The following is a 27,705-nucleotide window of genomic DNA, read 5'->3' as shown; positions in this document are numbered from 1 at the left end:
CTGCTCTTTTGCACACCAGTATCTCTACTTGCACATGATCATCTGTTGATTTATCACCCCAGTGTTAACCTGCTAAATTATAATTATTCACTCCTATGGCCTATTTATTGCCTACCTCCTCATGCCTTTTGCACACATTGTAAATAGATTCTCTTTTTTTTCTTTTTTTTTCTACTATGTTATTGACTTGTTTATTGTTTACTCCATGTGTAACTACTCTGTGTTGTTGTCTGTTCACACTGCTATGCTTTATCTTGGCCAGGTTGCAGTTGCAAATGAGAACTTGTTCTCAACTAGCCTACCTGGTTAAATAAAGGTGAAATAAAAAAATTAAAAATACACAGCCAGTTAGCAATACAGTCACAAAGAAAACAGAATGAGGCTTATTTGTTCTCAAATCTAGTTCATGTCACTCAAGTTCACTGCCTTCCTCCTTAAAAGGACTGGAAATTACCATAGTGTTCCCCAATCCACTTCTGAACTACATGAACACTGGGCGCACGCAGTCCAGGGATAAGGCTGATAATTCCTCACACAAGACCCAGTAATGCAGTTACATAACAACAAATAACCTCAGCTTTATGTGCATATTTAGAGGACCTGAATAGAGCTCAAAGCAGAATGAGAATGTGAATGACTGGTGACTGTAATACCGCCACACCGACGGTCACCAGTCATGATGGCAGTCAAATTCCACTTCACATTTAGTCATGGTAATTAGGTTTCTGCAATCTCTGATGCTACTCAGTACTCTATTGTCCCTCTAACCACTCTGACATTAATGCAAATGTAATCGAAAATCTAATCAATGACTTCTTGAGCCCATGTTGCCCAACATTTCAATAGGTCATGCAATTGCGTGAGAAAACATGGCCTCTATTAAAAAGAGGAGGATCCCATCAGCTTTCTATAGGCTTACAATATTTATTTCTCAACTTTCCTAATATTAAGCACATTGCTTCTCTTTACAACAGGAGTATAGCCTACCTGGCTGGCATGAAAATGAACCATTCGCTATTTCAGTGCATAGATGACATGTATTTTTTTCCGCTGCCCCTGATTCGAGACAGGTGCATGATAATGGTCCATTCTAAATCAAATCAAATTTCACACATATATTATTTAGTATATGTAAAGACAAGATTAAATCAAGAATAGTGTGATGGGTGACAATATTAGCCTATCACTTGTGAATAATATATTGTCACTTGTGAATGATGCCTAGCTTAAGGCAGGAAACAGCACGTTTTTTTTGCTACTTTTTCAAATCATGTAGCCTAGCCGATAGGCCTATATGTTTTGATAAGGTGTGTATCACAACTAAAGTGGCCAAATGTAACATGTGAGTTTCAAGTTTGGGGAAGAAAATTTTCACCATAAAAATGCACTTTTATAATAAAAGCAATGCATGCATAATCGCAATTGTGGTCACTTTTGAGAATTGTGTTTTCCTGCTAATGGAACATTTGCGCTGATAGCCTACTGCCATGTGCGCATTGCTGCGCTTATACTGTGAAGAAATAGCCTAATAGTTTATCAACATTTAAAGCTAAACGTTCTCATCTGTTGCGTCAGGCTCATTGCTTAAGGGTTTTTTGATGCTAGTGGTTGTATTAATTTGGCATCTACCGCATCCCACAACTGTCCCAGACTAACATGCATTTTTTTATTTTTTTATTTAAACCATCATCTTTGAAATGCAAAAGAAAGACCAAAATGTATTATTCCAGCCCAGGCGCAATTTAGAGTTTGGCCACTAAATGGCAGCAGTGTATGTGCAAAGCTTTAGATGAATCCTATGAACCATTGCATTTCTGTTCAACATTTTGTATCAAGACTGCCCTAATTGGTTTATTAATACATTTTCAAGTTCATAACTGTGCTATCTCCTCAAACAATAGCATGGTATTATATCACTGTAATAGCTGCTGTAAATTGGACAGTGTAGTTAGATTAACAAGAATTTAAGCTTTCTGGCAATATCAGATATGTCTATGTCCTGGGAAATGTTCTTGTTACTTACAACCTCATGCTAATCACATTAGCCAACGTTAGCTCAACCGTCCCGCGGGGGACCCACCAATCCTGTAGAGGTTTTAAAGCTACTTCTCAGATAGAGTTCAATTGGTCAAATCGGAGGGCCTGCTGTCGGGACCTCTGGCAGTCTCTATGGGGGTGCCACAGGGTTCAGTTCTCGGGCCAACTCTTTTCTCTGTATATATCAATGATGTCGCTCTTGCTGTGGGTGATCCTTTGATCCACCTCTACGCAAACGACACCATTCTGTATACATCTGGCCTTTCTTTGGACACTGTGTTAACAAACCTCCAAACGAGCTTCAATGCCATACAACACTCCTTCCGTGGCCTCCAACTACACTTAAATGCTAGTAAAACTAAATGCATGCTCTTCAACTGATCACTGCCCGCACCCGCCCGCCCGACTAGCATCACTACTCTGGACGGTTCTGACTTAGAATATGTGGACAACTATAAATACCTAGGTGTCTGGCTAGACTGTAAACTCTCTTTCCAGACTCATATTAAGCATCTCCAATCCAAAATGAAATCTAGAATCGGCTTCCTATTTCACCACAAAGCCTCCTTCACTCATGCTGCCTGACATACCCTCGTAAAACTGACTAACCTACCGATCCTTGACTTCGGCGATGTAATTTACAAACTAGCCTCCAACACTCTACTCAGCAAATTGGATGCAGTCTATCACAGTGCCATCCGTTTTGTCACCAAAGCCCCATATACTACCCACCACTGAGACCTGTATGCTCTCGTTGGCTGGTCCTCGCTACATATTCCTCGCCAAACCCATTGGCTCCAGGTCATCTATAAGTCTTTGCTAGGTAAAGCTCCGCCTTATCTCAGTTCACTGGTCACCATAGCAACACCCACCCGTAGCATGCGCTCCAGCAGGTATATTTTACTGGTCATCCCCAAAGCCAACACCTCCTTTGGCCGCCTTTTCTTCCAGTTCTCTACTGCCAATGAATAGGAACAAATTGCAAAAATCACTGAAGTTGGAGACTTACATCTCCCTCACTAACTTTATGCATCAGCTGTCAGAGCAGCTTACCGATCTCTGCAGCTGTACACAGCACATCTGTAAATAGCCCATCCAACTACCTACCTCATCCCCATATATGTTTTTGTTTTTCTGCTCTTTTGCGCACCAGTATTTCTACTTGCACATCCTCATCTGCACATCTATCACTCCAGTGTTAATTGCTAAATTGTAATTACTTCGCCACTATGGCCTATTTATTGCCTTACCTCCTTACTTCATTTGCACACACTGTATACAGATTTTTCTATTGTGTTATCGACTGGACGTTTGTTTATCCCATGTGTAACTCTGTGTTGTTGTTTTTGTCGCACTGCTTTGCTTTATCTTGGCCAGGTCGCAGTTGTAAGCGAGAACTTGTTCTCAACTGGTCTACCTGGTTAAATAAAGGTGAAATATATATATATATATATATATATATATATATATATATATATATATATATATATATATATATATATATATATATATATATTTTTTATGAAAATGGATGGCCCTCCCTTCAACAATATATGTAGTATTTTACCTAGATATTCCCTGAACGCTTAAAATTCGTCCTTTTAGCATGATATGACATTAGAGGAATTTTGAACGTTGTGGGTTTGCAGACCACTGTGGAAAAGAGTAGAGGTGGAAAGACCTGCTTTATAGCATTGCATTCCCTGATCTTTTTCACCTGTCCTTGTGTTTGTATCTACCCCCCTCCAGGTGATGCCCATCTTCCCCATTAATCCTTGTGCATTTATACCTGTGTTCTCTGTTTGTCTGTTGCCAGTTCGTCTTGTTTGTCAAGTCAACCAGCGTTTTTGTATCAGCTCCTGCTTTTCCCCAGTCTCTCTTTTCTCATCCTCCTGGTTTTGACCCTTGCCTGTCCTGACCCTGAGTCTGCCTGCCATCCTGTACCTTTGCCCCACCTCTGGATTACCGACCTCTGCCTGACCTGACCCTGAGCCTGCCTGCCGTCCTGTACCTTTTCCTCTGTTGCTGTAATAAACATTATTTGCCCCTGTTGCTATAATAAACATTGTTACTTCGACACGGTCTGCATCTGGGTCTTACCTTTATGCGGATAGTTACAGCCCTTCACTGACAGGGAGGTAGGTTATTTAAAGAGTGCATGTTGGGTGGAGGCATTGACAGACAAATCTATGGATATAGCAGCCTACAGCCGAATTTAATCTGTAAAACAGGCAGGCATGCCTCTTATTTCTTAAATAGGAAGAAATAGGCTCCAACACAAAGTCTTCTTGTTGTTAGTAAAGTCTAATTCAAATGAAGACGGTTGCCTACTCGAATTTGCCTACTTTCAGCAACATTAGCTGTCCGTTTCCAATTGATTGTGCTGTGGCTGCTGCATCAAGTTTTAGCAGCACAAAGTTACTTGAATCTGCCTTATTGAGAGGTCAATAACTCTGATAAATACATCATGGGTAAGAAAAATATTGTTTTTATCAAATCAATTATAGTAGTAGCAAAGTTGACCTTCTCATCTTTGCGCTCTTCCTTCTCAAACGGAACAGAACATAAAATATAGGCTAGTCCACGTGCAATTTCTTTTAGACTAAGCCTGATTTTTTTTAAACTTTTGGATGAAGCCTTTCACTCCTCCTGAACTGCCACTGTAGGCCTACACAGCACAGCCATTGGATGGCAGCACACAAAAAGGTTTTTGATCAGCAAGAGCAGAGCAGCCCGGGGCTCCGGGTTGGAAAATCCATTGCAGTGTGTAATGCAATCGTATTTACACCATCCCAGCGGCTATCTTAGAAATATATAACTTTGCTCTGTGCTTTGCTTCTCCGAGCATGCACTTCGTAGCCCATAGCCTAGGCTATGGATCATTTGACTTGAGACAACACTAAATAGCCTATAGGCGCATTTGATATTAAGCGCCCAGCGGAGAATCAGAGATGAGGGACGGCATCGGGCACATATCGATTTATAGCTTAATAAGCAATTCATTCTAAAACACTAAGAAATATTGACATTTTATCAATTACAAATTACATGACCTCCCCTGGACTAGATTATTAAAATACTAAACCCTCCCCTTGACTGAAATTGAAAAAGCATGACCCTCCCCATTTTCCTCCATGTAACCATTCTGTAAATGTTGATCCCTAAGATGCTGGAAGATTTGACACAAGCAGAGAGTCTCTGCACTCTTACGGTCGATGCAAACGTTCGATTAAAGTAGTGGCAGCAGTAAAAGAAAACGGTCCAGTCCAGTACCTGTGAGTTCTCCCAGCGTCCCTTGCTCCGCCAGGTGTTTTCTGTATAGTGTCTTCAACACCTTGGCACTACCAAACCTCTTGAAGCGACACTTTACATTGTTGTAGTACCACTCCAGGGACTGGGTCTTCAGAAGCCTGGCACAATGACAACAGAGAGGAGAGAGAAAGGAGGACTGATGAGATGTGGTGATATACAGTGCTTCGGAAAGTATTCACACCCCTTGATATTTTCCTGACGTTGTGTTACAGCCTGAATTTTAAATGGATTAAATTGAGATTTTTTTTTCACTGGCCTACACACAATACACCATAATGTCAAAGTGGAATTATGTGTTTAGAATATTTTACAAATAAATTAAAAATGAAAAGATGAAATGTCTTGAGTCAATACATTTTCAACCCCTTTGTTATGGCAAGCCTAAATTAGTTCAGGAGTATAAATGTGCTTAACAAGTGTGCAATAAAAATGTTTAACATGATTTTTGAACGACTTCCTCATCTCTGTACACCACACAAACAATTATCTGTAAAGTCCATCAGTCGAGCAGTGAATTTCAAACACAGATTCTATTCAGGGACTATTCCATTTGGTTGTAACTTTTAGGACTATTCCATTAGCTCCATTGTTCTGGGTAAGGGCTAAGGCATTCTGTGACCTCTACTGTAATAACTTTGTAGGGTGTGTATGGGCTTTGCGTGTGTGACCACATGTACTGTACCTCTGAGTCAAGGGGACCATGACACACACAATCACACACACACAGATCCCTTGTCCTCATCTCACTTTGTTGAACATCTGCCAACTTATTCTAGGTAGGAGATCTCTGATTGTAGACATGTTTATTTCCCTTAAATCGATTGTCTATTTCCTCCCCAAAGGACACTGGGTTAGGGTTAACCCTAACCCAAACCCTATTTCCCTAACCCTAAACCTAACCCAAACCCTAAAGCTAACCTTAACACCTAACTCTAAACCTAATCCTAACCCTAATTGTAACCCTAACCCCTAAGCTTAAAATAGTCTTTGTCTTTGTGGGGACTTGAGAAATGTCCCCAACGAAGGAGAATTTCCCTTGTTTTACTATCCTTTTGAGGATTTCAGGTCCCGATGAGGATAGAAGAACAAGATCACACACACGCACGCACGCACGCACGCACGCACGCACGCACGCACGCACGCACGCACGCACGCACGCACGCACGCACGCACGCACACACACACGCACACACACACACACACACACACACACTTAATTATAGCTGCGTATGTAGGTAAACAGTCCACAGGTCTAAATCCTACAGTGGAACAGCTGGGCAGAACAGGGCTGTCATTAGAAACAGCTGGTCCAGAGTTTACAGGCCTTCTGTCTCCTCCTGTACAATCTCAGTTAATGACCTGCCAATGACCTGCTCAAATCAAATTATTAGTAACATACACATGTTTAACAGATGTAGTGAAATGCTTGTGCTTCTAGCCCCGACAGTGCAGTAATATGTAACAAGTAATATCTAACAATATCTAACAATTCACAACATATACCCAATACACACAAATCTAGTAAAGGAATGGAATTAAGAATGCTAATTCCTGAACACTGTCAACCAATAACACACTGACTGATATACAAATAATGAGTATTTATTATTTATGAGGCAAGGTTCTTTGTAGATCAGTCAGTCAGCAGTTGGCAGTAGGTCGTCAGTCGACTCTATTGTCTCTTGAACACTCTCAGCCAAAAGCCTGCTTTTCTCTGTATACTCTCAGCCAGAGGTCTTCACGGATCCAGTTGTACCCGAATACCGGAGAGGGTCCGGATTCAGAATTCTAAATAATGTCACGGGTCTGGGTCGGATCTGATATGATTGTCACGGATCTCGTTCTGTGTAATTTTAAATGACTTGTCCGGAAGGACCCATATAGATCAGAACCCGACTGCTGCGGTAGAGAGAGAGAGAGAATGGGTATAATTTATGCTGCTGCTCTTTGCTTTTCACGAGAGTGTGTAGCTTGTTGTTGGCCAATCATAAGTCATCAAAGCGGCAATAGGCTACAGTCATAGAGCCTTCTTGTGGGGCAAAAGTTAGGAGATATCTAATCAATGGAAGACGGAATTAAAATGACAGAGTTAAAAGTGAAATGAGAAGGATAGTCTACAATGACCAAGAGCCAACAGACTGCTGCTTTATATTCTGTATGGAGTTGTTATTTGTAACTATGAGAAAGTGCATGCACTGCAGCCTTTTCTGCTGCTTCCCTCGTTCAGATGATGGGTGGTTCAGAGAGGTTAATTAAAAAGACTGATATTGTTTTTTGTTTAATTATCTTCAACTTTACTCTGAGGGACGTAACTGCCAAATCGCGGGAATTTCGATTGCTGTCCATGCTGCTGAATCTGCTTGTAGGCTGTTAATTTACCTGGCAAAGTCACAATTGGCCATATCAACGGCGATGGTAGGCTATAGATGTACATTTGCTAGCACTATAACGGTGAGAGGACAATTGCCCTTTTCTCTTTATATTGGATATTTTTCCAGCTCCTGTGACAATGTTGGATGTGCGTAAAACACTCCATAGTCTATGTCGTCTTAATATTATATGCCCATGGGGCGCAATTATGGTTCCTGTAGCCTAACTCTATTTAGACATACTGTAGCTTATTTAAAACAAGTAGCTTTTTTGTTTTATTAGAATTTGATTCGAATTATTCATTGTCTTTTTAGGTCTTATCAATGGTGACTTATCTTGCTTTTTGGCAATGTTTGGCCCATGGCTCATTATGCATTTTATAGTTGGCATACATAAGTACGAATGCTATGTTTAACAATATATTTCCATATTAAAGCCATGCAATTACTTAGTGTGGACTGTTCAATATATTAAGAAAATATGGGATAGCGTTACATTTTGGCATTTTGTTTATGTAGGCTATTTAACAAACTAGGCTATAATGGACTAACATTTGAATTGGAGAATTGGAGAAGCAACCACATATTTAGCCAGGGTAGGACCAGGACATCTGGTCACAATGCGGACACAGAGGACAGATAAGAGACACATTTTAGTACCATTTGTAGACGCATGTCTGAAAATGTGGGCACAATCAGAATGTGGACAAGATCAGGACACAGAACCCATGTTAGCGCCAGGTATAAACAAGGCCAGAGAGATGCTGGACAAGTCAAGCAGGGCAACAAGCATAGCCTACACAGTTCTTCTGCATCCTGCCTCGTTGAACAGACTCACTAAGGCATGAAAGCACCACCTGTAGTGCAGCTGCTAGTCTCTCATGACAGACAAAATCGACTTACTGGTCAGACAATGCAAGATTTAATTCTGGGTGCCAAAGTTATGCACCTGCATTAATTTGATTACTCTGTTGTCACAGATATTTTTCCTGTGCAGCAGGAAATTTAAATTGTAATCTATTTCAGATTTAAAAAGGCTTCTAAAGTTTGTAATTTCCACTTTAAAATGTCAAAGCATTTATCAACCCCTACAAAAATGTCCATGAATTATAATCCACATAATAATTCACATTTCCTGTTGTTGAAGTAATATTTTCCTGCTGTGAGAAACTGGTCAAATTAAAGTAGTACTGTACATATGTAGAGGCATTGAGTTCTGGAGGAGCACCAACCCACTGCAGCCACAGTTGATGCATTAAATACAATTGGTCCACAGAGAATCAGAAGTGTTTGACATCTTCAGAGTGCAGTAGCCAATTGTGAGGATGAGATCCTCAACTCTAAAAGACAGAGGCATTTCCCCGATATTTACAGTACATTCAGAAGGTATTTACACCCCTTGACTTTTTCCACATTTTGTATTGTTACAGCCTGAATTTAAAATGGATTAAATTGAGATTGTTTGTCATAGGCCTACACACAATACCCCATAATGTCAAAGTAGAATCATGTTTTTAGAAATGTAAATTTTTGGGAAAAAATTAAAAGGTTATATGTCTTGTGTGAATAAGCATTCAACCCCTTTGTTGTTGCATTACTAAATATGTTCAGGAGTAAAAATGTGCTTAACTAGTCACATAATAAGTTGCATGGACCCACTCTGTGTCCAATAATAACTCATCTCTGTACCCCACACGTACAATTACCTGTAAGGTCCCTCAGTCACGCAGTGAATTTCAAACACAGATTCAACCACAAAGACCAGGCAGGTTTTCCAATGCCTCACAAAATAAGCAGACATTGAAAATCCCTTTGCGCATGGTGAATTTATTAATTACACTTTGGATGGTGTAATACAATACACCCACTCACTACAAAGATATAGGCGTCCTTCCTAACTTAGTTGCTGGAGAGGAAGGAAATCGTTCAGGGATTTCACCATGAGGCCAATGGTGACTTTAAAACAGTTACAGAGTTTAATGGCTGTGATAGAAAACTGAGGATGGATCAACATCATTGTAGTTACTCCACAATACTAACCTAAATGACAGAGTGAAAAGAAATAAGCCTGTATAGAATAAAAATATTCCAAAACATGCATCCTGTTTGCAACAAGGCACTAAAGTAATACTGCAAAAAATGTGGCAAAGCAATTCACTTTTTGTCTTGAATACAAAGTGTTATGTTTGGGGCAAATACAATACAACACATTACTGAGTACCACTCTCCGTATTTTCAAGCCTAGCCGTGGCTGCATCACGTTATGTGTATGCTTGTAATCGTTAAGAACTGGGGAGTTTTTCAGGATAAAAAATAAACGGAATGGAGCTAAGCACAGGCAAAATCCTAGAGGAAAATCTGGTTCAGTCTGCTTTCCACCAGACACTGGGAGATTAATTCACCTTAATTCACCTTTCAATAACCAAATCTACACTTGAATTTCTTATCAAGATGACAATGAATGTTCCCGAGTTACAGTGTTTACTTAAATCTACTTGAACATCTATGGCATGACCTGAAAATGGTTGTCTAGCAATGACCAACAACTAATTTGACAAAGCTTGAAGAATTTTGATAAGAATAATGGACAAATGTTGCACAATCCAGGTGTGGAAGCTCTTAGAGACTCGCTGCCAAAGGTGCTTCTACAAAGTATTGATTCAGGGATGTGAATACTTATGTAAATTAGATATTTCTGTATTTTATTTTCAATCAATTTGCTAAAATTACAACAACAAAAAAATCACTTTGTTATTATGGGGTATGGTGTGTAGATGGGTAAAAAACAAATATTGAATCAATTTTGAATTCAGGCTGTAACACAACAAAATGTGGAATAAGTCAAGGGGTATGAATACTTTCTGAAGGTATCTATGAGTGTCTGATACACAGTGTGAATACGGGCCTATATCATAAGCTATAATATTACAAAAGAGACCAACCATTGGCTTAGTATTTGCAATATCTAGATGAGCTTGCCTTAAGATATTTACTGTATGCAAAGCAGCATGGGATCATGAATAATAAATGAGGATAATGAGTGCTTCAACACAACACAGAGGTTGTGGTCCCTGTGGACTGATGTGATTTAACCTAACCATTACTGGACAACCCAGGGTAAGCTCCATTAACTGGTCAACATTAATATGCACATAATAGCTTACACATAAACAGTACTGCATGACCACAACATGTCTTGAACAGAACGAAAGATCAAATCAATGGGGAGAAGTGTGGCTTTAGTTAAAATCTTTACCAAAGAACAGTGTTACCTAAAGCAAACAAACTGCAACGCTTCTAGTCAGAGAGACTTATAGGGTCATAACTGTATGACCCTATTTTGCATTGCTCATAATATGTGTCTCTAGGCCTACACAGGTGATAAACGTAGTAAATGTGTGTAGGCCTACACTGGTGATAAACGTAGTAAATGTGTGTCTCTAGGCCTACACTGGTGATGAACTTAGTAAATATGTGTCTCTAGGCATACACGGGTGATAAACTTAGTAAATGTGTGTCTCTAGGCCTACACGGGTGATAAACTTAGTAAATGTGTGTCTCTAGGCCTACACGGGTGATAAACTTAGTAAATGTATGAGTGGTGGTTGCCGTGTTGAGGTGCGACAGTGTGTGTGCATGTACAGTACGTTGCATAGTGAATATAAACTAAGTTGACACAGGCGGTGTACAGGTGTCACAGACAGTGACGTCTGAGAGAGGAGACTGTGGAGATTACATGTGTTTATGACAGTGTGGCTACCTGACATCTCCAGTACTAAATACATGTTAGTCACTGAGGTCGAAGGCTCAACACAAGCTCACACAGCGGATGAAGACTGTCACTGTCATTCACCATTGGCAAATAGGCTAACTACAAAATGCACACACACATAGACACACCCACACACATAGACACACCCACACACATTGACACACCCACACACGTAGACACACCCACACACATGGACAATTCTCTGACAGTCTTCTCTTCCATCTCCAATCCATCATCCTACTACACCTCCTTCCACCCCTTCATCCCCGCTTATACCTGTACACAGAATCACACATTCCTCCATCCCCACTGACCTGCCCTTCTGACACGCCGAGCAGACCCAGGCTTTGTCCTTCTTGCTGTAGGAGCGGCAGGTCTTGCAGACGTTGTACTTGCAGTCCAGACACGGGCGCTTGGGGTTGACCAGGAAGGTGAAGGGAGAGCAGCAGCGGATGCAGCAGCGCTCGTTGAAGCGATGCTGCCGGGAGAGCAGGGAGCAACGACTACCCTCCTCGTCCAGCTCTTGCTTCAGCTCACTGAGGGAGGATGATGGAGAGGGGGGATTAGGGGGAAGAGAGGATGAGTGAGAGGGGGAGGGTGATTTCCACCAACTGAAGTTATCTATTAGGATTTTTTTTTTTTATAATAGTGTAAAATTATCAGCTGTACATGAAGACTTGTGTAAGGGCCAAATTGTAGAGGAGGAACTTCTTGATGCAATTAAAGCCTTTATTCCAGGGAAAACTCCAGGGCTGGATGGCATACCAGTTGAAGTATATTAAACCTTTTATACTCTACTCAATGATACATTATTAGCATGTTTAAATCACTCCTATAAAAATTGTCAACTATCAGGTACTCAGCAAGAAGGTCTGATTTCACAATGACTGAAAAATAAACCAGGTAGTAAGTATAAAGATGCAGTCTATCTAAAACACTGGAGGCCCCTTACACTTCAGTGCTGTGATGCAAAAATCCGAGCAAAGGTGTTGTTGGATATTATTCATCCTGATTAGACATGTTTTTTACATGAACGATACATTGGAGATAAATAAGACAAGTACTTCAAACAATAAAACACTATAAAAAAATCTAGGAAACCAGATCTGCTATTCATGGAAGATTTTGGAAAGGTATGATAAAGTCATTTTGATAAAGTATGACTAGAATTGATATATACAGTAAATGCTTGGACTATTTTAATTTAGGTGAATCTCTTATACAATAAGTTAAAGTTATATATAGAACTCCAGATGTAAAATAGTAAATAATGGCTACTTCTCAGAAAGTATTAAACTGTCAAAAGGAGTAAAACAAGATTGTACACTGTCTGCATATCTATTTAATGTGGCCATCAAAATGTTAGCTATTAAAATCCGATCCAACAATAACATGGAGGGGCTAGAAATCCAGGGCTTAAAAACAAAGGTGTCATTTTATGCTGACGATTTAATTAAGTTTCCTCTTAAATCTGCAATCTGGATCCTTGCACAGCCTCAAAGATGATTTAGATCATGTTTCTAACCTCTCTGGATTACACCCCAACTATGATAAGTATACCATATTACATATTAAGTTGCAAAAAAAACACAACACTTACATTACCGTGTAGTTTACCAATAAAATGGTCTGATGATGAAGTGGACATACATGGTATTCATATCCCTGAAGAAATAAAGGAACTACCTTACTCTGCTTATCTTAATCGGTGCACGGTCAAAATGGAAGTAAGCATATGCCGATTAAAACACATGGTTTTCTGAGCCATCCTTTTAATTATTAGGACAAGTAAACACCTTAATTGGTGTTCCAGAGGTGTACTTGATCTGTGCATGTGCATCACCAGCCAAGTGAGCCTCCCTCTTTAGTGTGTGTGAAGTGTGTCCGGAACAACTGAATGTATGCATCTTAGAAGTAGTTTTCACATACAAACTTTATAAGTCCGAAGTCAGAATCAAATATGCTTCCCAAAAATAACGTTCTCCGTGGTAGAACGTATATTTTGATTGGCGATTTGATTTTCTGCCATCAGGTAGCCTGATTTCAGATGTGTCCACGTAAACAGATTTATTAGGGAATCACTCTACTTGCAAAGCATGTAAACATTTTAATTGAACTATTATATTAATCAGACTATCCACAATAATCACATTATTGTGTGCATGTAACCATACTCATTGATGAGGGACTAGTATGATGAACTCATAACAGCCTTAAAAATTAAATTAAATCAAACCAAACTTTTTTTGTCACATGCGCCGAATACAACAGGTGTAGACCTTACCGTGAAATGCTTACTTACAAGCCCTTAACCAACAATGCAGTTCAAAAAAGAGTTAAGAATATATTTACCAAATAAACTAAAGTAAAAAATTATAAAAAATTAACACAAAAAAATAACGACGCTATATATGTATTGGTACCGAGTCAATGTGCGGGGGAAAAGGTTAGTCGAGATATTTTGTACATGTAGGTAGGGGTAAAGTGACTATTCATAGATAATAAACAGCGGGTAGCAGCAGTGTAAAAACAAATGGGGGGGGGGTGTCAATGTAAATAGTCCGGGTGGCCATATAGTCCGGGTGGCCTTGTTCAGCAGTCTTATGGCTTGTGGTTAAAAGCTGTTAAGGAGCCTTCTGGTCCCAGATTTGGCGCTCCAGTACCGCTTGCCGTGCGGTAGCAGAGAGAACAGTTTATGACTTGGGTGACTGGAGTCTCTGACAATTTTTTGGGCCTTCCTCTGACACTGCCTTGTATATAGGTCCTGGATGGTAGGAAGCTTGGCCGTGGTGATGTACTGGGCCGTACGCACTACCCTCTGTAGCGCCATACGGTCAAATGCTGAGCAGTTACCATACCAGGCGGTGATGCAACCGTTCAGGATACTCTCAATGGTGCAGCTGTAGGACGTTTTGAGGATCTGGGGACCCACGCCAAATCTTTTCAGTCTCCTGAGGGGGAAAAGGTGTTGTCACGCCCTCTTCACGACTGTCTTGGTGTGTTTGGACCATGATAGTTCGTTGGTGATGTGGACACCAAGGAACTTGAAACTTTCGACCCGCTCCACTACAGCCCCATTGATGTTAATGGGGGCCTGTTAGGCCCGCCTTTTCCTGTGGTCCATGACCAGCTCCTTTGTCTTGCTCACATTGAGGGAGAGGTTGTTGTCCTAGCACCACACTGCCAGGTCTCTGACCTCCTCCCTATAGGCTGTCTCATTGTTGTCGGTAATCAGGCCTACCACTGTTGTGTCGTCAGCAAACGTAATGATGGTGTTGGAGTCATGTTTTGCCATGCAGTCGAAGTGTGAACAGGGAGTACAGGAAGGGAATAAGCACGCACCCCTGAGGGGCTCCAGTGTTGAGGATCAGCGTGGCAGACGTGTTGTTACCTATCCTTACCACCTGTGGAGGCCAGTCAGGAAGTCCAGGATCCAGTTGCAGAGGGAGGTGTTTAGTCCCAGGGTCTTTAGCTTAGTGATGAGCTTTGTGGCACTATGGTGTTGAACGCTGAGCTGTAGTCAATGAACAGTATTCTCGCATAGGTGTTCCTTTTGTCCAGGTGGGAAAGGGCAGTGTGGAGTGCAATTGAGATTGCATCATCTGTGGATCTGTTGGGACGGTATGCGAATTGGAGTGGGTCTAGGGTATTCGGGATGATGCTGTTGATGTGAGCTATGACCAGCCTTTCAATGTCCTTCATGGCTACCGACGTGATTGCTACGGGGCAGTAAGCATTTAGGCAGGTTACCTTCACTTCCTTGGGCACAGGGACTATGGTGGTCTGCTTGAAACATGTAGGTATTACAGACTCAATCAGGGACATGTTGAAAATGTCAGTGAAGACACCTGCCAGTTGGTCAGCACATGCCCGGAGCACACGTCCTGGTAATCCGTCTGGCCCCGCAGCCTTGTGTATGTTGACCTGTTTATAGGTCTTGCTCACAACGACTACCGAGAGCGTTATCACACACCGTCCGGAACAGCTGGTGGTCTCATGCATGCTTCAGTGTTGCTTGCCTCGAAGCGAGCATAGAAGTGGTTTAGCTCGTCTGGTAGGCTCGTCTCACTGGGCAGCTCGCGGTTGTGCTTCCCTGTAATAGTCTGTAATAGTTTGCAAGCCCTGCCACATCCAACGAGCGTCGGAGCCGGTGTAGTATGATTCAATCTTAGCCCTGTATTGACGCTTTGCCTGTTTGATGGTTCGTCGCAGGGCATAGCGGGATTTCTTGTAAGCTTCCGGGTTAGAGTCCCACACCTTGAAAGCAGGAATCAGGAGGATAGAGTTTAGTCGGATTTACCAAATAAAGGACGAGCTTTGTACACGTCTCTGTGTGTGGAGTACAGGTGATCTAGAATTTTTTTCCCTCTGGTTGCACATTTAACATGTTGATAGAGATTTGGTAGAACTGATTTAAGTTTCCCTGCATTAAAGTCTCCGGCCACTAGGAGCGCCGCCTCTGGGTGAGTGGTTTCCTGTTTGCTTATTTCCTTATACAGCTGACTGAGTGCGGTCTTAGTGCCAGCATCTGTTTGTGGTGGTAAATAAACAGCCACGAAAAGTATAGCTGAGAACTCTCTAGGCAAGTAGTGTGGCCTACAATTTATCACAGTATACTCTACCTCAGGCGAGCAAAATCTAGAGACTTCCTTAGATTTTTTGCACCAGCTGTTGTTTACAAATATGCACAGACCGCCCCCCCCTCGTCTTACCGGAGTGTGCTGTTCTATCCTGCCGGTGCAGCGTATATCCCGCTAGCTGAATATCCATGTCGTCATTCACCCACGATTCCGTGAAACATAGGATATTACAGTTTTTGATGTCCCGTTGGTAGTATATTCGTGATCGTACCTCGTCTAGTTCATTGTCCAATGATTGCACGTTGGCGAGTAGTATTGACGGTAACGGCAGCTTTCACACTCGCCTTCTGCGGGTCCGAACGAGGCATCCGGCTCTTCGTCCTCTGCGTCGCTTCCTTTTGTGAATAATTGGGATGTCTGCCCTGCGGGGTGTTTGGAGAATATCGTGTAAGTCCTGCTTGTTGTTGTTCTTGTTGAAGAAATCTTCGTCTAATCCGATGTGAGTGATCGCTGTCCTGATATCCAGAAGCTGTTTTCTGCCGTAAGATACGGTTGCAGAAAAATTATGTACAAAATAATTTACAAATATCACAAAAAAAACCACATAATAGCACTATAGGTTAGGAGACCGTAAAAGGGCGGCCATCTCCTTCGGTGCCACATCCTCCTCCCTCATGTGGTACCCTTCCTGCAGGCTCATCCTGACATGACCCTCCAGCATGACAATGCCACCAGCCATACTGCTCGTTCTGTGCGTGATTTCCTGCAAGACAGGAATGTCAGTGTTCTGCCATGGCCAGCGAAGAGCCCGGATCTCAATCCCATTGAGCACGCCTGGGACCTGTTGAATCGGAGGATGAGGGCTAGGGCCATTCCCCCCAGAAATGTCCGGGAACTTGCTGGTGCCTTGGTGGTGCAAGAGCGGGGTAACATCTCACAGCAAGAACTGGCAAATCTGGTGCAGTCCATGAGGAGGAGATGCACTGCAGTACTTAATGCAGCTGGTGGCCACACCAAATACTGACTGTTACTTTTGATTTTGACCCCCCTTTGTTCAGGGACACATTATTCCATTTCTGTTAGTCACATGTCTGTGAAACTTGTTCAGTTTATGTCTCAGTTGTTGAATTCTGTTATGTTCATACAAATATTTACACAAGTTTGCTGAAAATTAACGCAGTTGACAGTGAGAGGACATTTCTTTTTTTGCTGAGTTTATATAGTTTTTCCCTCTTAACTCGGATCTCTGAGACCACACTGAGTGTGATGTGTCTTCCAGTGCCTCTGGGCTCTCACTCATCCCTATATGATATTGTGTGATGCTCCTGCATGTCAAAGGAGAAATTGAAAAGCAGGATGCATAGAGCCAACAGCAAGCACTTGGGGACAGATGGGTAGAGAGAGAGAGAGAAAGCCTTAGCCCAGGTACACTAGCTGCATGAAATGAGAGTTTAGCCTCTTGACGCAATAACAACTGAAAAGGGTGGCGTGTGTGTGTGTGTGTGTGTGTGTGTGTGTGTGTGTGTGTGTGTGTGTGTGTGTGTGTGTGTGTGTGTGTGTGTGTGTGTGTGTGTGTGTGTGTGTGTGTGTGTGTGTGTGTGTGTGTGTGTGTGTGTGTGTGTGTGTGTGTGTGCAGTAAACAAATTATAGCTCTATGTCATTAAGCCATTGTGTCATTAATAGACAGTAACTAAAGTACCAGTCAAAGGTTTGGACACACCTACTCATTCCATGGGTTTTCTTTATTTTTTTACAATTTTCTACATTGTAGAATAATGGAGGAGACATCAAAACTATGAAATAACACATATGGAATCATGTAGTATCCAAAGTAGCCACCATTTGCCTTGATGACAGCGCTTGGCATTCTCTCAACCAGCTTCATGAGGTAGTCACTTGGAATGCATTTCAATTAACAGGTGTGCCTTGTTAAAAGTTTTGGCCAATATTATTTCTTTCTTAATGCATTTGAGCCAATCAGTTGTGTTGTGACAAGGTAGGGGTGGTATACAGAAGATAGCCCTATTTGGTAAAAGACCAAGTCCATATTATGGCAAGAACAGCTCAAACAAGCAAAGAGAAACAACAAATTCTTATTTTCAATGACGGCTTAGAAACAGTGGGTTAACCTGCCTTGTTTAGGGGCAGAACGACAGATTTTTACCTTATCAGCTCGGGGATTCGATCTTGCAACCTTTCGGTGACTAGTCCAACGCTCTAACCACCAGGCTACTTGTTACTTGCATGAAGGTCAGTCAATCAGGGAAATTTCAAGAACTTTGAAAGTTTCTTCAAGTGCAGTCGCAAAAACCATCAAGTGCTTTGTGAAACTGGCTCTCATGAGGACCGCCACAGGAAAAGAAGACCCAGAGTTATCTCTGCTGCAGAGGATAAGTTCATTAGAGTTCACTGCAGCTCAGATTGTAGCCCTAATAAATGCTTCATAGAGTTCAAGTAACAGACACATCTCAACATCAACTGTTCAGAGGAGACTACATGAATCAGGCCTTCATGGTCGAATTACTGCAAAGAAACCACTTCTAAAGGACACCAATAAAAAGAAGAGACTTGCTTGGGCCAAGAAACAATGGACATTAGACTGGTGGAAATCTGTCCTTTGGATCTGATGAGTCCAAATTTTAGATTTTTGGTTCCAACTGCTGTCTTTGTGAGACGCAGAGTAGGTGAACGGATGATCTCCGCATGTGTGGTTCCCACCGTGAAGCATGGAGAAGGAGGTGGGATGGAGTGTGGGTGCTTTGCTGGTGACACTGTCTGTGATTTATTTAGAACTCAAGTCACACTTAACCAGCATGGCTACCACAGCATTTTGCAGCGATACGCAATCCCATCTGGTTTGTGCTTGTTTATTTTATTTTATTTCACCTTCATTTAACCAGGTAGGCCAGTTGAGAACTAGTTTTCATTTACAACTGCGACCTGGCCAAGATAAAGCAAAGCAGTGTGACAAAAACAACAATACAGAGTTACACATGGGAGAAACAAACATACAGTCAATAACACAATAGAAAAATGTATATACAGTGTGTGCAAATGTAGTAAGATTAGGGAGGTAAGGCAATAAATAGGCCATAGTGGCGAAATAATTACAATTTAGCATTAACACTGGAGTGATAGCTGTGCAGATGATGATATGCAAGTAGAGATACTGGGGTGCAAAAGAGCAAAAAAATAACAATATGGGGATGAGGTAGTTGGGTGGGCTATTTACAGATGGCCTGTGTACAGGTGCATTGATCAGTAAGCTGCTCTGACAGCTGATGCCTAAAGTTAGTGAGGGAGATATAACCAGCTTAGTGGGACTATCATTTGTTTTTCAACGGGAAAATTACCCAAAACACACCTCCAGGTTGCATAAGGGCTATTTTACCAAGAAGGAGGGTGATGGAGATCAGATGACCTGGCTTCCACAATCATCCGAACTCAACCAAATTGAGATGGTTTGGGATGAGTTGGACCACAGAGTGAAGGAAAATCAGCCAACATGTGCTCAGCATATGTGGGAACTCCTTCAAGACTGTTGGAAAAGCATTCCTCATGATTCTGGTTGTGAGAATGCCAGGTGTACAAGTGTACAAAGCTGTCATTAAGGCAAAGGGTGGCTACTTTGAAAGTTTCTAAAATATAAAATACATTTTGAATTGTTTAACACTTGTTTGGTTACTACATGATTCCATATGTGTTATTTCATAGTTTTGATGTCTTCACTATTATTCTACAATGTAGAAAATAGTAAAAATAAAGAAACACCCTTGAATGAGTAGGTGTGTCCAAACATTTGACCTGTACTGTATATCACCAGCATTTGATTAAAACAGGATGACAGGATCTGACGCTAACTAAACTATCCAGTGTCTTATCTCTGAAACGACCTCTAAATCAATGAGGAAATTATGAATAATAATCAATATGGTGATGAATACAGCTGAAATTCAATCAAGCCACACTTCAGGAAACCAGCGTTATGCTGTGTTGAAACAGCCCAATCTCCCCAGCCTGGCTGTACAAATCCAGACATGAATGGAAAACAACAAGATTAGTTGATGGTAAGCGCCTGCCCTGTTCACTAGAATCAAACACAGCAGCAGCAGCGAAACTCACTTCCTAATCACTGGGGAAGTGAAGGGTAAAACGTCTGGTTGGAAGATAGAGCGGTGAAGAGCGCCAACAAGAGTATGCTGGATATGCGAAGGTTGTACAGCTGTGATATAAACTAAGTGAAGCCTTGGTCTTTACAAACTGGTCATCCTCTTGTCAGTTGCCACTATCTTGAGATCAGTCAAGGAGGAATGAAAAAAGGTTCAGCTTAAGCTAAGCCTAGTTAGAGTCTCCAAGGACTGAGCACACACTCCTTATGCGGTTTATAAATTCCAGGTTGTAGCGACAGCACATCTCTACTACTGTCAGTCAAGTGGATCAAGCCTCCATGGTAGCTACATCTCCATGAAGTTGATACGTACCTTATTGCACTGAGTGTCGCAATAGATCACGAGTGAATGCTGGCCAGACACCAAAGATTCAGGCCAAGACTTTGATTAGTCCAAAACAATCTAGGCCAAATCCCCCATATTTCAGTTACCACTGAATCAACAACAGCCTCGTGAGCCAGCCTGGTTGCGTGATAGCTTACCATTTTAACACAGCTATCAGACTGGTTCTGCGAGGCTAGATCAACTCTGTGTCCATTAGGACAGAATAACTCACTGTGGTTTTCAGACGTGGTTTTCAACAGGGAATGAGATAAAATCGCACCCTGTGCATAAGCATGCATTAGAGTGAGAGAGAAAATAATAGAGAGAGAAAGAGAGAGAGAGAGAAAAAAGAAAGAAAGAGAGAGAGAGAGAGAGAGAGGCAGAGAGAGAGAGAGAGAGAGAGAGAGAGAGAGAGAGAGAGAGGCAGAGAGAGAGAGAGAGAGAGAGAGAGAGAGAGAGAGAGAGAGAGAGAGAGAGAGAGAGAGAGAGAGAGAGAGAGAGAGAGAGAAAACTGTCCTGTCCCTGAAGGTTCTGGAGCATAATAGAGATGGGACTGAAGTGATGACATTCTAATGTTATTTTAACCCTCTGAAGGCTCACTCAGCAGGGCTAAGGAAAGGTGAGAATGCTTCTCACTGCTCACTACCTCACCACGCATAACTCAGACCATGAATACATTAATAGATGCGCTTAATTCATTGTGATTCTGGGTATTCAGAACCAACCAAGGACACCTCTTAGTTTCATTCAGTTAGTATCCAATTATCACAAACAGCACACTGTGGTCTTGACGCTTGTATCTAAGGACCTTCAATAGCTGTCATTTGAATTCATACACCCCTACCTAACTGTGCAAATCTGAAAGGACTGGTAATGACTGGATGGGTATAAGCAATATAGTACTGTACAGTAATGACTCTATTTCCCCCTTGATAGGCCATATTGATTATCCTATTCCAATCCTCTCAGATCTCCCCAGGTCCCTTGGGGGTTTGAGATTGGGTGTATACCAGTTTCCATGGTGATTTAGGCAGGAGGTGAGTCATAGTCAAACAGGAAAGGGCAGGCTCTTCCTGTCTCTTGTTTTGGAGACACAGTGGGCCAGAGGCAGGATGGGAAATCTCCTGTGATATCCAATGCCTGGCCTCCAGCCACCCAAGTCATAGACTGTTCTCTCTGCTACCGCACGGCAAACAACAAGTCTGGAACCAACAGGAGCCTAAAGAGCTTCTACCCCCAAGACATAAGACTGCTAAATAGTTAGTTAAATAGTTAACCAACAGCTACCCGGACTATCTGCATTGACCCTTTTTGCACTAACTCTTTTGACTCATCACATATGCTGCTGTTACTGTTAATTATCTATCTTGTTTCCTAGTCACTTTATCCCTACCTACAGTATATTTATTTATATATATATTTTCCTAGTCATTTATCCCTACCTACAGTATATTTATTTATATATATATTTTCCTAGTCACTTTATCCCTACCTACAGTATATTTATTTATATATATATTTTCCTAGTCACTTTATCCCTACCTACAGTATATTTATTTATATATATATTTTCCTAGTCATTTATCCCTACCTACAGTACCAGTCAAAAGTTTGGACAAACCTACTCATTCAAGGGTTTTTCTTTATTTTTACAATTTTCTACATTGTAGAATAAGAGTGAAGACATAAAAACTATGAAATAACACATATGGAATCATGTAGTAACCAAAAAAGTGTTAAACAAATCAAAATATATGTTATATTTGAGATTCTTCAAAATTGCCACCCTTTGCCTTGATGACAGATTTGCACTCTCTATTTTTCAATTTTTGTTCTCTCTGCGTTGTTGGGAAGGACCAGTAAATCAGCATTTCACTGTTAGTCTACACCAGTTGTTTACGAAGCATGTGACAAATACAGTATGATTTGATTTGAGCTAGATGGAAATCTGTGATCCTCCATAACCCATAGCAAGTCCCAACAAGTTGACTACTTTAGAACAGTGAAAGCCTTCAATGGCACTACCCATGCTAAAACAGGCTTTGTGGCAAGTGCGCCCTCCATCCAACTCTATGGTCCAAAGGTCCAAACTCACCTGAGGCGCTCGTCCTCTTTCTTCCGGAGCCTCATGTCCCGCTGCACCACTTGTAGAACGTGCTCTGCCTCATCGTCCGTCAGTCCCGACATGTCCAGCTTCCGCCTCATGGCTGACTCAGGTACCACTGTCAATCCAACACCCTGCCCCAATCTGTTGTCTCCACTGAGCTCAGGAGAGACTGTAAGGGGATGACAGACATTGGGAAAAGGTCAAAGGATGACGTTTCTCCTAGATTATGATATAAGGACAGGTTGGGTTGTTTCTTCTAATGGTTAAGGTTTGGATTTGAGAGGGTTAAGTTTGTCTTCAGTATGTGCCTAGACCAACACAGCACAACAGAGAACTATGCTCAGTGTCGTCTCCTCCTTCAGCAAAGTCATTTTCAGTGAGCACACTCTTAGAAAAAGGGTTCTAGAAAGGGTTATTTGCGGAGGAATAGGGTTCTACCAAGAACTGTTTTCATCTGAAGAACCCTTTTTGATAAACAACGGTTCATTGTAAGGCAAAGGGTTCTACCTAAACCTTTACAGTACTGACAATTTATATTTCTGCCATGATTTCTGTCTTTCAAATGAGTATTTTCTGTGATTTTATTGAGCAGAGAATAGGTGAATAGAAGGGAGTATGAGTGAACCAGCAGTGTCCCCATGGGGACAAACCGAATAACCATATATGGTTCTACTTTGCACCTTTTTTCAAAGAGTCACACACTTCTGTATCACTAACAACTAGCTACATCAAGATTAAACTAAAACAGATATACAGTTGAAGTGAATGTGAAATGTCAGAATAATAGTAGAGAGAATTATTTATTTCAGCTTTTATTTCTTTCATCACATTCCCAGTGGGTCAGAAGTTTACATACACTCAATTAGTATTTGGTAGCATTGCCTTTAAATTGTTTAACTTGGGTAAAACGTTTCGGGTAGCCTTCCACAAGCCTCCCATAATAAGTTGGGGGAATTTTGGCCCAATCCTCCTGACAGAGCTGGTGTAACTGAGTCAGGTTTGTAGGCCTCCTTGCTCGCACACACCTTTTCAGTTCTGCCCGCACATTTTCTATAGGGTTGAGGTCAGGGCTTTGTGATGTCCACTCCAATATCTTGACTTTGTTGTCCTTAAGCCATTTTGCCACAACTTTGGAAGTATGCTTTGGGTCATTGTACATTTGGAAGACCCATTTGCAACCAAGCTTTAACTTCCTGACTGATGCCTTGAGATGTTGCTTCAATATATCCACATAATTTTGCCATCTATTTAATATGCCATCTATTTTGTGAAGTGCACCAGTCCCTCCTGCAGCAAAGTACCCCCACAACATGATGCTACCAACCCCCATGCTTCACGGTTGGGATGGTGCTCTTCAGCTTGCAAGCATCCCCCTTTTCCCTCCAAACATAACAATGGTCATTATGACCAAACAGTTCTATTTTTGTTTCATCAGACCAGAGGAAATTTCTCCAAAAAGTACAATCTTTGTCCCCATGTGCAGATGCAAACCGTAGTCTGGCTTTTTTATGGCAGTTTTGGAGCAGTGGCTTCTTCCTTGCTGAGCGGCCTTTCAGGTTATGTCGATATAGGACTCGTTTTACTGTGGATATAGATACTTTTGTACTTCTTTCCTCCAGCATCTTCATAAGGTCCTTTGCTGTTGTTCTGGGATTGATTTGCACTGTTCGCACCGAAGTACGTTCATCTCTAGGAGAGATGAGACGTCTCCTTCCTGAGCGGTACGACGGCTGCGTGGTCCCATGGTGTTTATAGTTGTGTACTATTGTTTGTACAGATGAACGTGGTACCTTCAGGCGTTTGGAAATTGCTCCCAAGGATGAACCAGAATTGTGGAGGTCTAACATTTTTTCTGAGGTCTTGGCTGATTTCTTTTGATTTTCCCATGATGTCAAGCAAAGAGGCACTGATTTTGAAGGTAGGCCTTGAAATACATCCACAGGTACACCTCCAATTGACTCAAATGATGTCAATTTGCCTATCAGAAGCTTCTAAAGCCATGAAATCATTTTCTGGAATTTTCCAAGCTGTTTAAAGGCACAGTCAACTTAGTGTATGTCAACTTCTGACACACTGGAATTGTGATACAGTGAATTATAAGTGAAATAATCTGTCTGTAAACAATTGTTGGAAAAATGACTTGTGTCATGCACAAAGCAGATGTCCTAACCGACTTGCCAAAAGTATAGTTTGTTAACAAGAAATTTGTGGAGTGGTTGAAAAACTAGTTTTAATGACTCCAACCTAAGTGTATGTAAACTTCTGACTTCAACTGTAGAAATTAAACCTTTTTTACTTCATAGGTCTAATGAAATTTTGTGTCTGGGTTGATTTCACAATATAGACCATGCACCAGGAAGGAATACATGGTGGCTCTGCAGTCTTTCGTCAGTGTGGGAGCTTTCTGGTATGCAGGTCAGGCAGAAAGACCTTCCTATCCAATCCTTACATAGCATAATTTGTCTTCCTGTGTACCACTAATGCAGCAAGAGAGCCATAAACATTCTGAAATGCACACTTCTTTACAAAATGTTATAAAAATGATCTCCTTTTACAGAAGACTGAATTGTAATTAGTCCCTTTTCAGTGTGATGAGATGCCTTTACTTGAGTGAAAGAATATAACCTAATCATTCATAAATTAAATATAACTGAAGGCTCTGACTCTGTCTTAAATCAAGATACCATTGTCTAGATTGGTTCCAAGTCCTTCATTTCCTCCAAGACAAAAGACAAATCATGGTTGGTATTGTATGTGTACGGGAAACACAAAACAAAATATTTAAGATGAACAATGATGAATGAAAAGCTCAACTAACACTCTGTGCTGAAAAACAAGACTGAACACAAGATTACAAGTGTGACTGATTGAAAGAAAGCATGGGTGGGCTACACTGTGCTAGATACTTGTACTCTCAGATTGAACAACACGTTGACCTGTCTGACTCTTCAGGAGCAGCCAAACACCCACCAGACCTGGGTTCAAACAGAATTTGAAAACCTTCAAATACTTTTAGAGTTTACTTCAGCCTGCCTGAAGTGGCAGATTGGTGGGGTTTGCACTTTTGCAACTGGATCCGTTGCACCGGGCAAGGTCAATCAAGCCTAGATAAAGTATTTGAAATGATTTGAAATAGTATTTGAACCCAGGTATGACACCTATCACTGGCTTGTTAATAACTCCTGATTAAAGTACTAACTACAGCAGGTGATTAGGACTGCTCTCAGCACAGCAGCACCCTAAACCCCATGGTGAGAGAACACACATTTCAATCTGCTAAGCCACAACAATCAAGCCGTTTTGAAGGGAGAATTAGTACTCATGACCTGAATTACATTTCCCAAGTGTTTCTTTTTCTCTCATTCTGACTCACAGAGCAACATTTCAAACAACGTCAACTGTATATGAACTAGAGGACAATCAGGACAGTCAGACCCGAACCCAAATGGAGCCAACGACAACCAGACCTAGACCCGACCCGTACCCTAATGGGTCTGTCTGGGTTTAGACCAGACTCGATTGGACCCAAGTGATAAAAACAAAAGAAGAATATCAGCCAAGTTGGCATTCTGGTAAACAAATAGGTTTTTATATGTTGACTAGGCCTTTTATAAATCAATAAGTTCACCTTACTGCTGTAAAATAAATATGCTATAGCCTATGCAGAGCTGTGGTCGAGTCCATTCGGGTCAATAAGCTGTAGTTGACTCGAGACCCGATGACAATCAAACACACCCGACCCGGACCTGAGGGAAAAGTTTGAATTTTTGGACCCGGACTTGCTCAGGTCCTGGGACGGGTCTGGGTGTCAGAAGTCCCAGAAGAGATTCAACTGTGTCTGTGTCTGTGTCTGTGTCTGTGTGTGTGTCTGTGTCTGTGTGTGTGTGTGTGTGTGTGTGTGTGTGTGTGCGTGTGCGTGTGCGTGTGCGTGTGCGTGTGCGTGTGCGTGCGTGCGTGCGTGCGTGCGTGCGTGTAAACAGTCCAAAAGCTGATGTCTCAGTCCAACTCTGACATAATAGCGTATGATAACTGATTTACAATCTGTTGAGCTGATGTGAGGAGGAACACAGGAGTCCCTATTCCTGGAGTTAACAGCAAACATTGCCTGCATCTGTACAACCCTGTTAATCCATTCAGTATCTCTTTTGGAGGGGGAGAGATAGAGAGAGAACGAGAACGAGAGAGATTGAATGTACATTTGTGAATAATTCGTTATTATACCAGTACTACCTTGTGATGATAGTTATGAACAGTGAAATCCAATTCATATTAATCAATTGGCTATTACTATTAAGATATTCTGCTTCATCAGTCGTATAGTATTACTATAACTTTGACGGGGTGTAATAATAACCTTTTAATGTGTCACTAAAAACGTACTTTATATCGGAACATTCACATTTAGAGAAATAAGTAACTCACCGGGTCCGTGTCCTAGTCTTCTTCTTCTCTGTTCCACACCGGTACAGTAAGCAAATCCCGGTCTCTGGCCAGATGTTGTGCAAGTCAGCTGTCGTGCGCGCATTAACACGATTTATACAAAAAAAACTGAAACACTCTAGCCTACATGTTCATATCCGTGTAAGTCAAGTCCATTTCATGTTAGTCTCTTCAGAATGTCGACTGACTTTTTAGGCAACTCATACATAAAGCTAGTAACCTATGTTTCTGTCTCTGTCCAGTACGGAAAGGGCGGAATCTGGACTACTAACAAGCGCAATTGAAGTTGCAAACACCTGCTGGCGAAAGAGCCTATCAGATCGCGACATGTAAACCGTTATTTTACTGTTTGGAATGAACGCGGCACAGTAGGCTAAACTGTAAATTCATTTGTACAGCCCGTCAGTAATATCACAAAGACTATGCCACAGTAGTTAAATTCATCGACAAAAGTTAATATAATTGAGCAATACATTTTCCATTAAATGTTTTTAACTGAATGAGAATAAAGTCATTTTTATTCTAAGCTTCCATCATCTATTTCTAAGGAGCAACTATAGCTGGATTTGAGGTTAACTTTTCATGGAGCAAAGTT

The 27,705-nt window shown here is 41.4% G+C and overlaps 1 protein-coding gene across 1 annotated transcript in view; it reads right to left on the bottom strand.

The window, feature by feature from the left end:
• The window catches only part of LOC120055824 (rab effector MyRIP-like), a 48,658-nt gene extending 21,323 nt beyond the window's left edge, over positions 1-27,335 (bottom strand). Inside the window, exons 1-4 of the mRNA XM_039003812.1 lie at positions 27,093-27,335; positions 22,659-22,839; positions 11,805-12,026; positions 5,311-5,447 (exon numbers count right to left, since the gene is read on the bottom strand). Of these exons, the coding sequence (XP_038859740.1) occupies positions 5,311-5,447; positions 11,805-12,026; positions 22,659-22,839; positions 27,093-27,195 (643 nt within the window). The 5' untranslated portion in view covers positions 27,196-27,335. The remainder of the gene's footprint in view (positions 1-5,310; positions 5,448-11,804; positions 12,027-22,658; positions 22,840-27,092) is intronic.
• Between the last annotated feature and the right edge of the window lie 370 nt (positions 27,336-27,705).

Source organism: Salvelinus namaycush, chromosome 11, assembly GCF_016432855.1.
Source record: "Salvelinus namaycush isolate Seneca chromosome 11, SaNama_1.0, whole genome shotgun sequence".
NCBI lineage: Eukaryota > Metazoa > Chordata > Actinopteri > Salmoniformes > Salmonidae > Salvelinus > Salvelinus namaycush.
The sequence above is the reverse complement of the archived record's forward strand: the minus strand, read 5'-3'. Positions and strand labels throughout refer to the sequence as shown.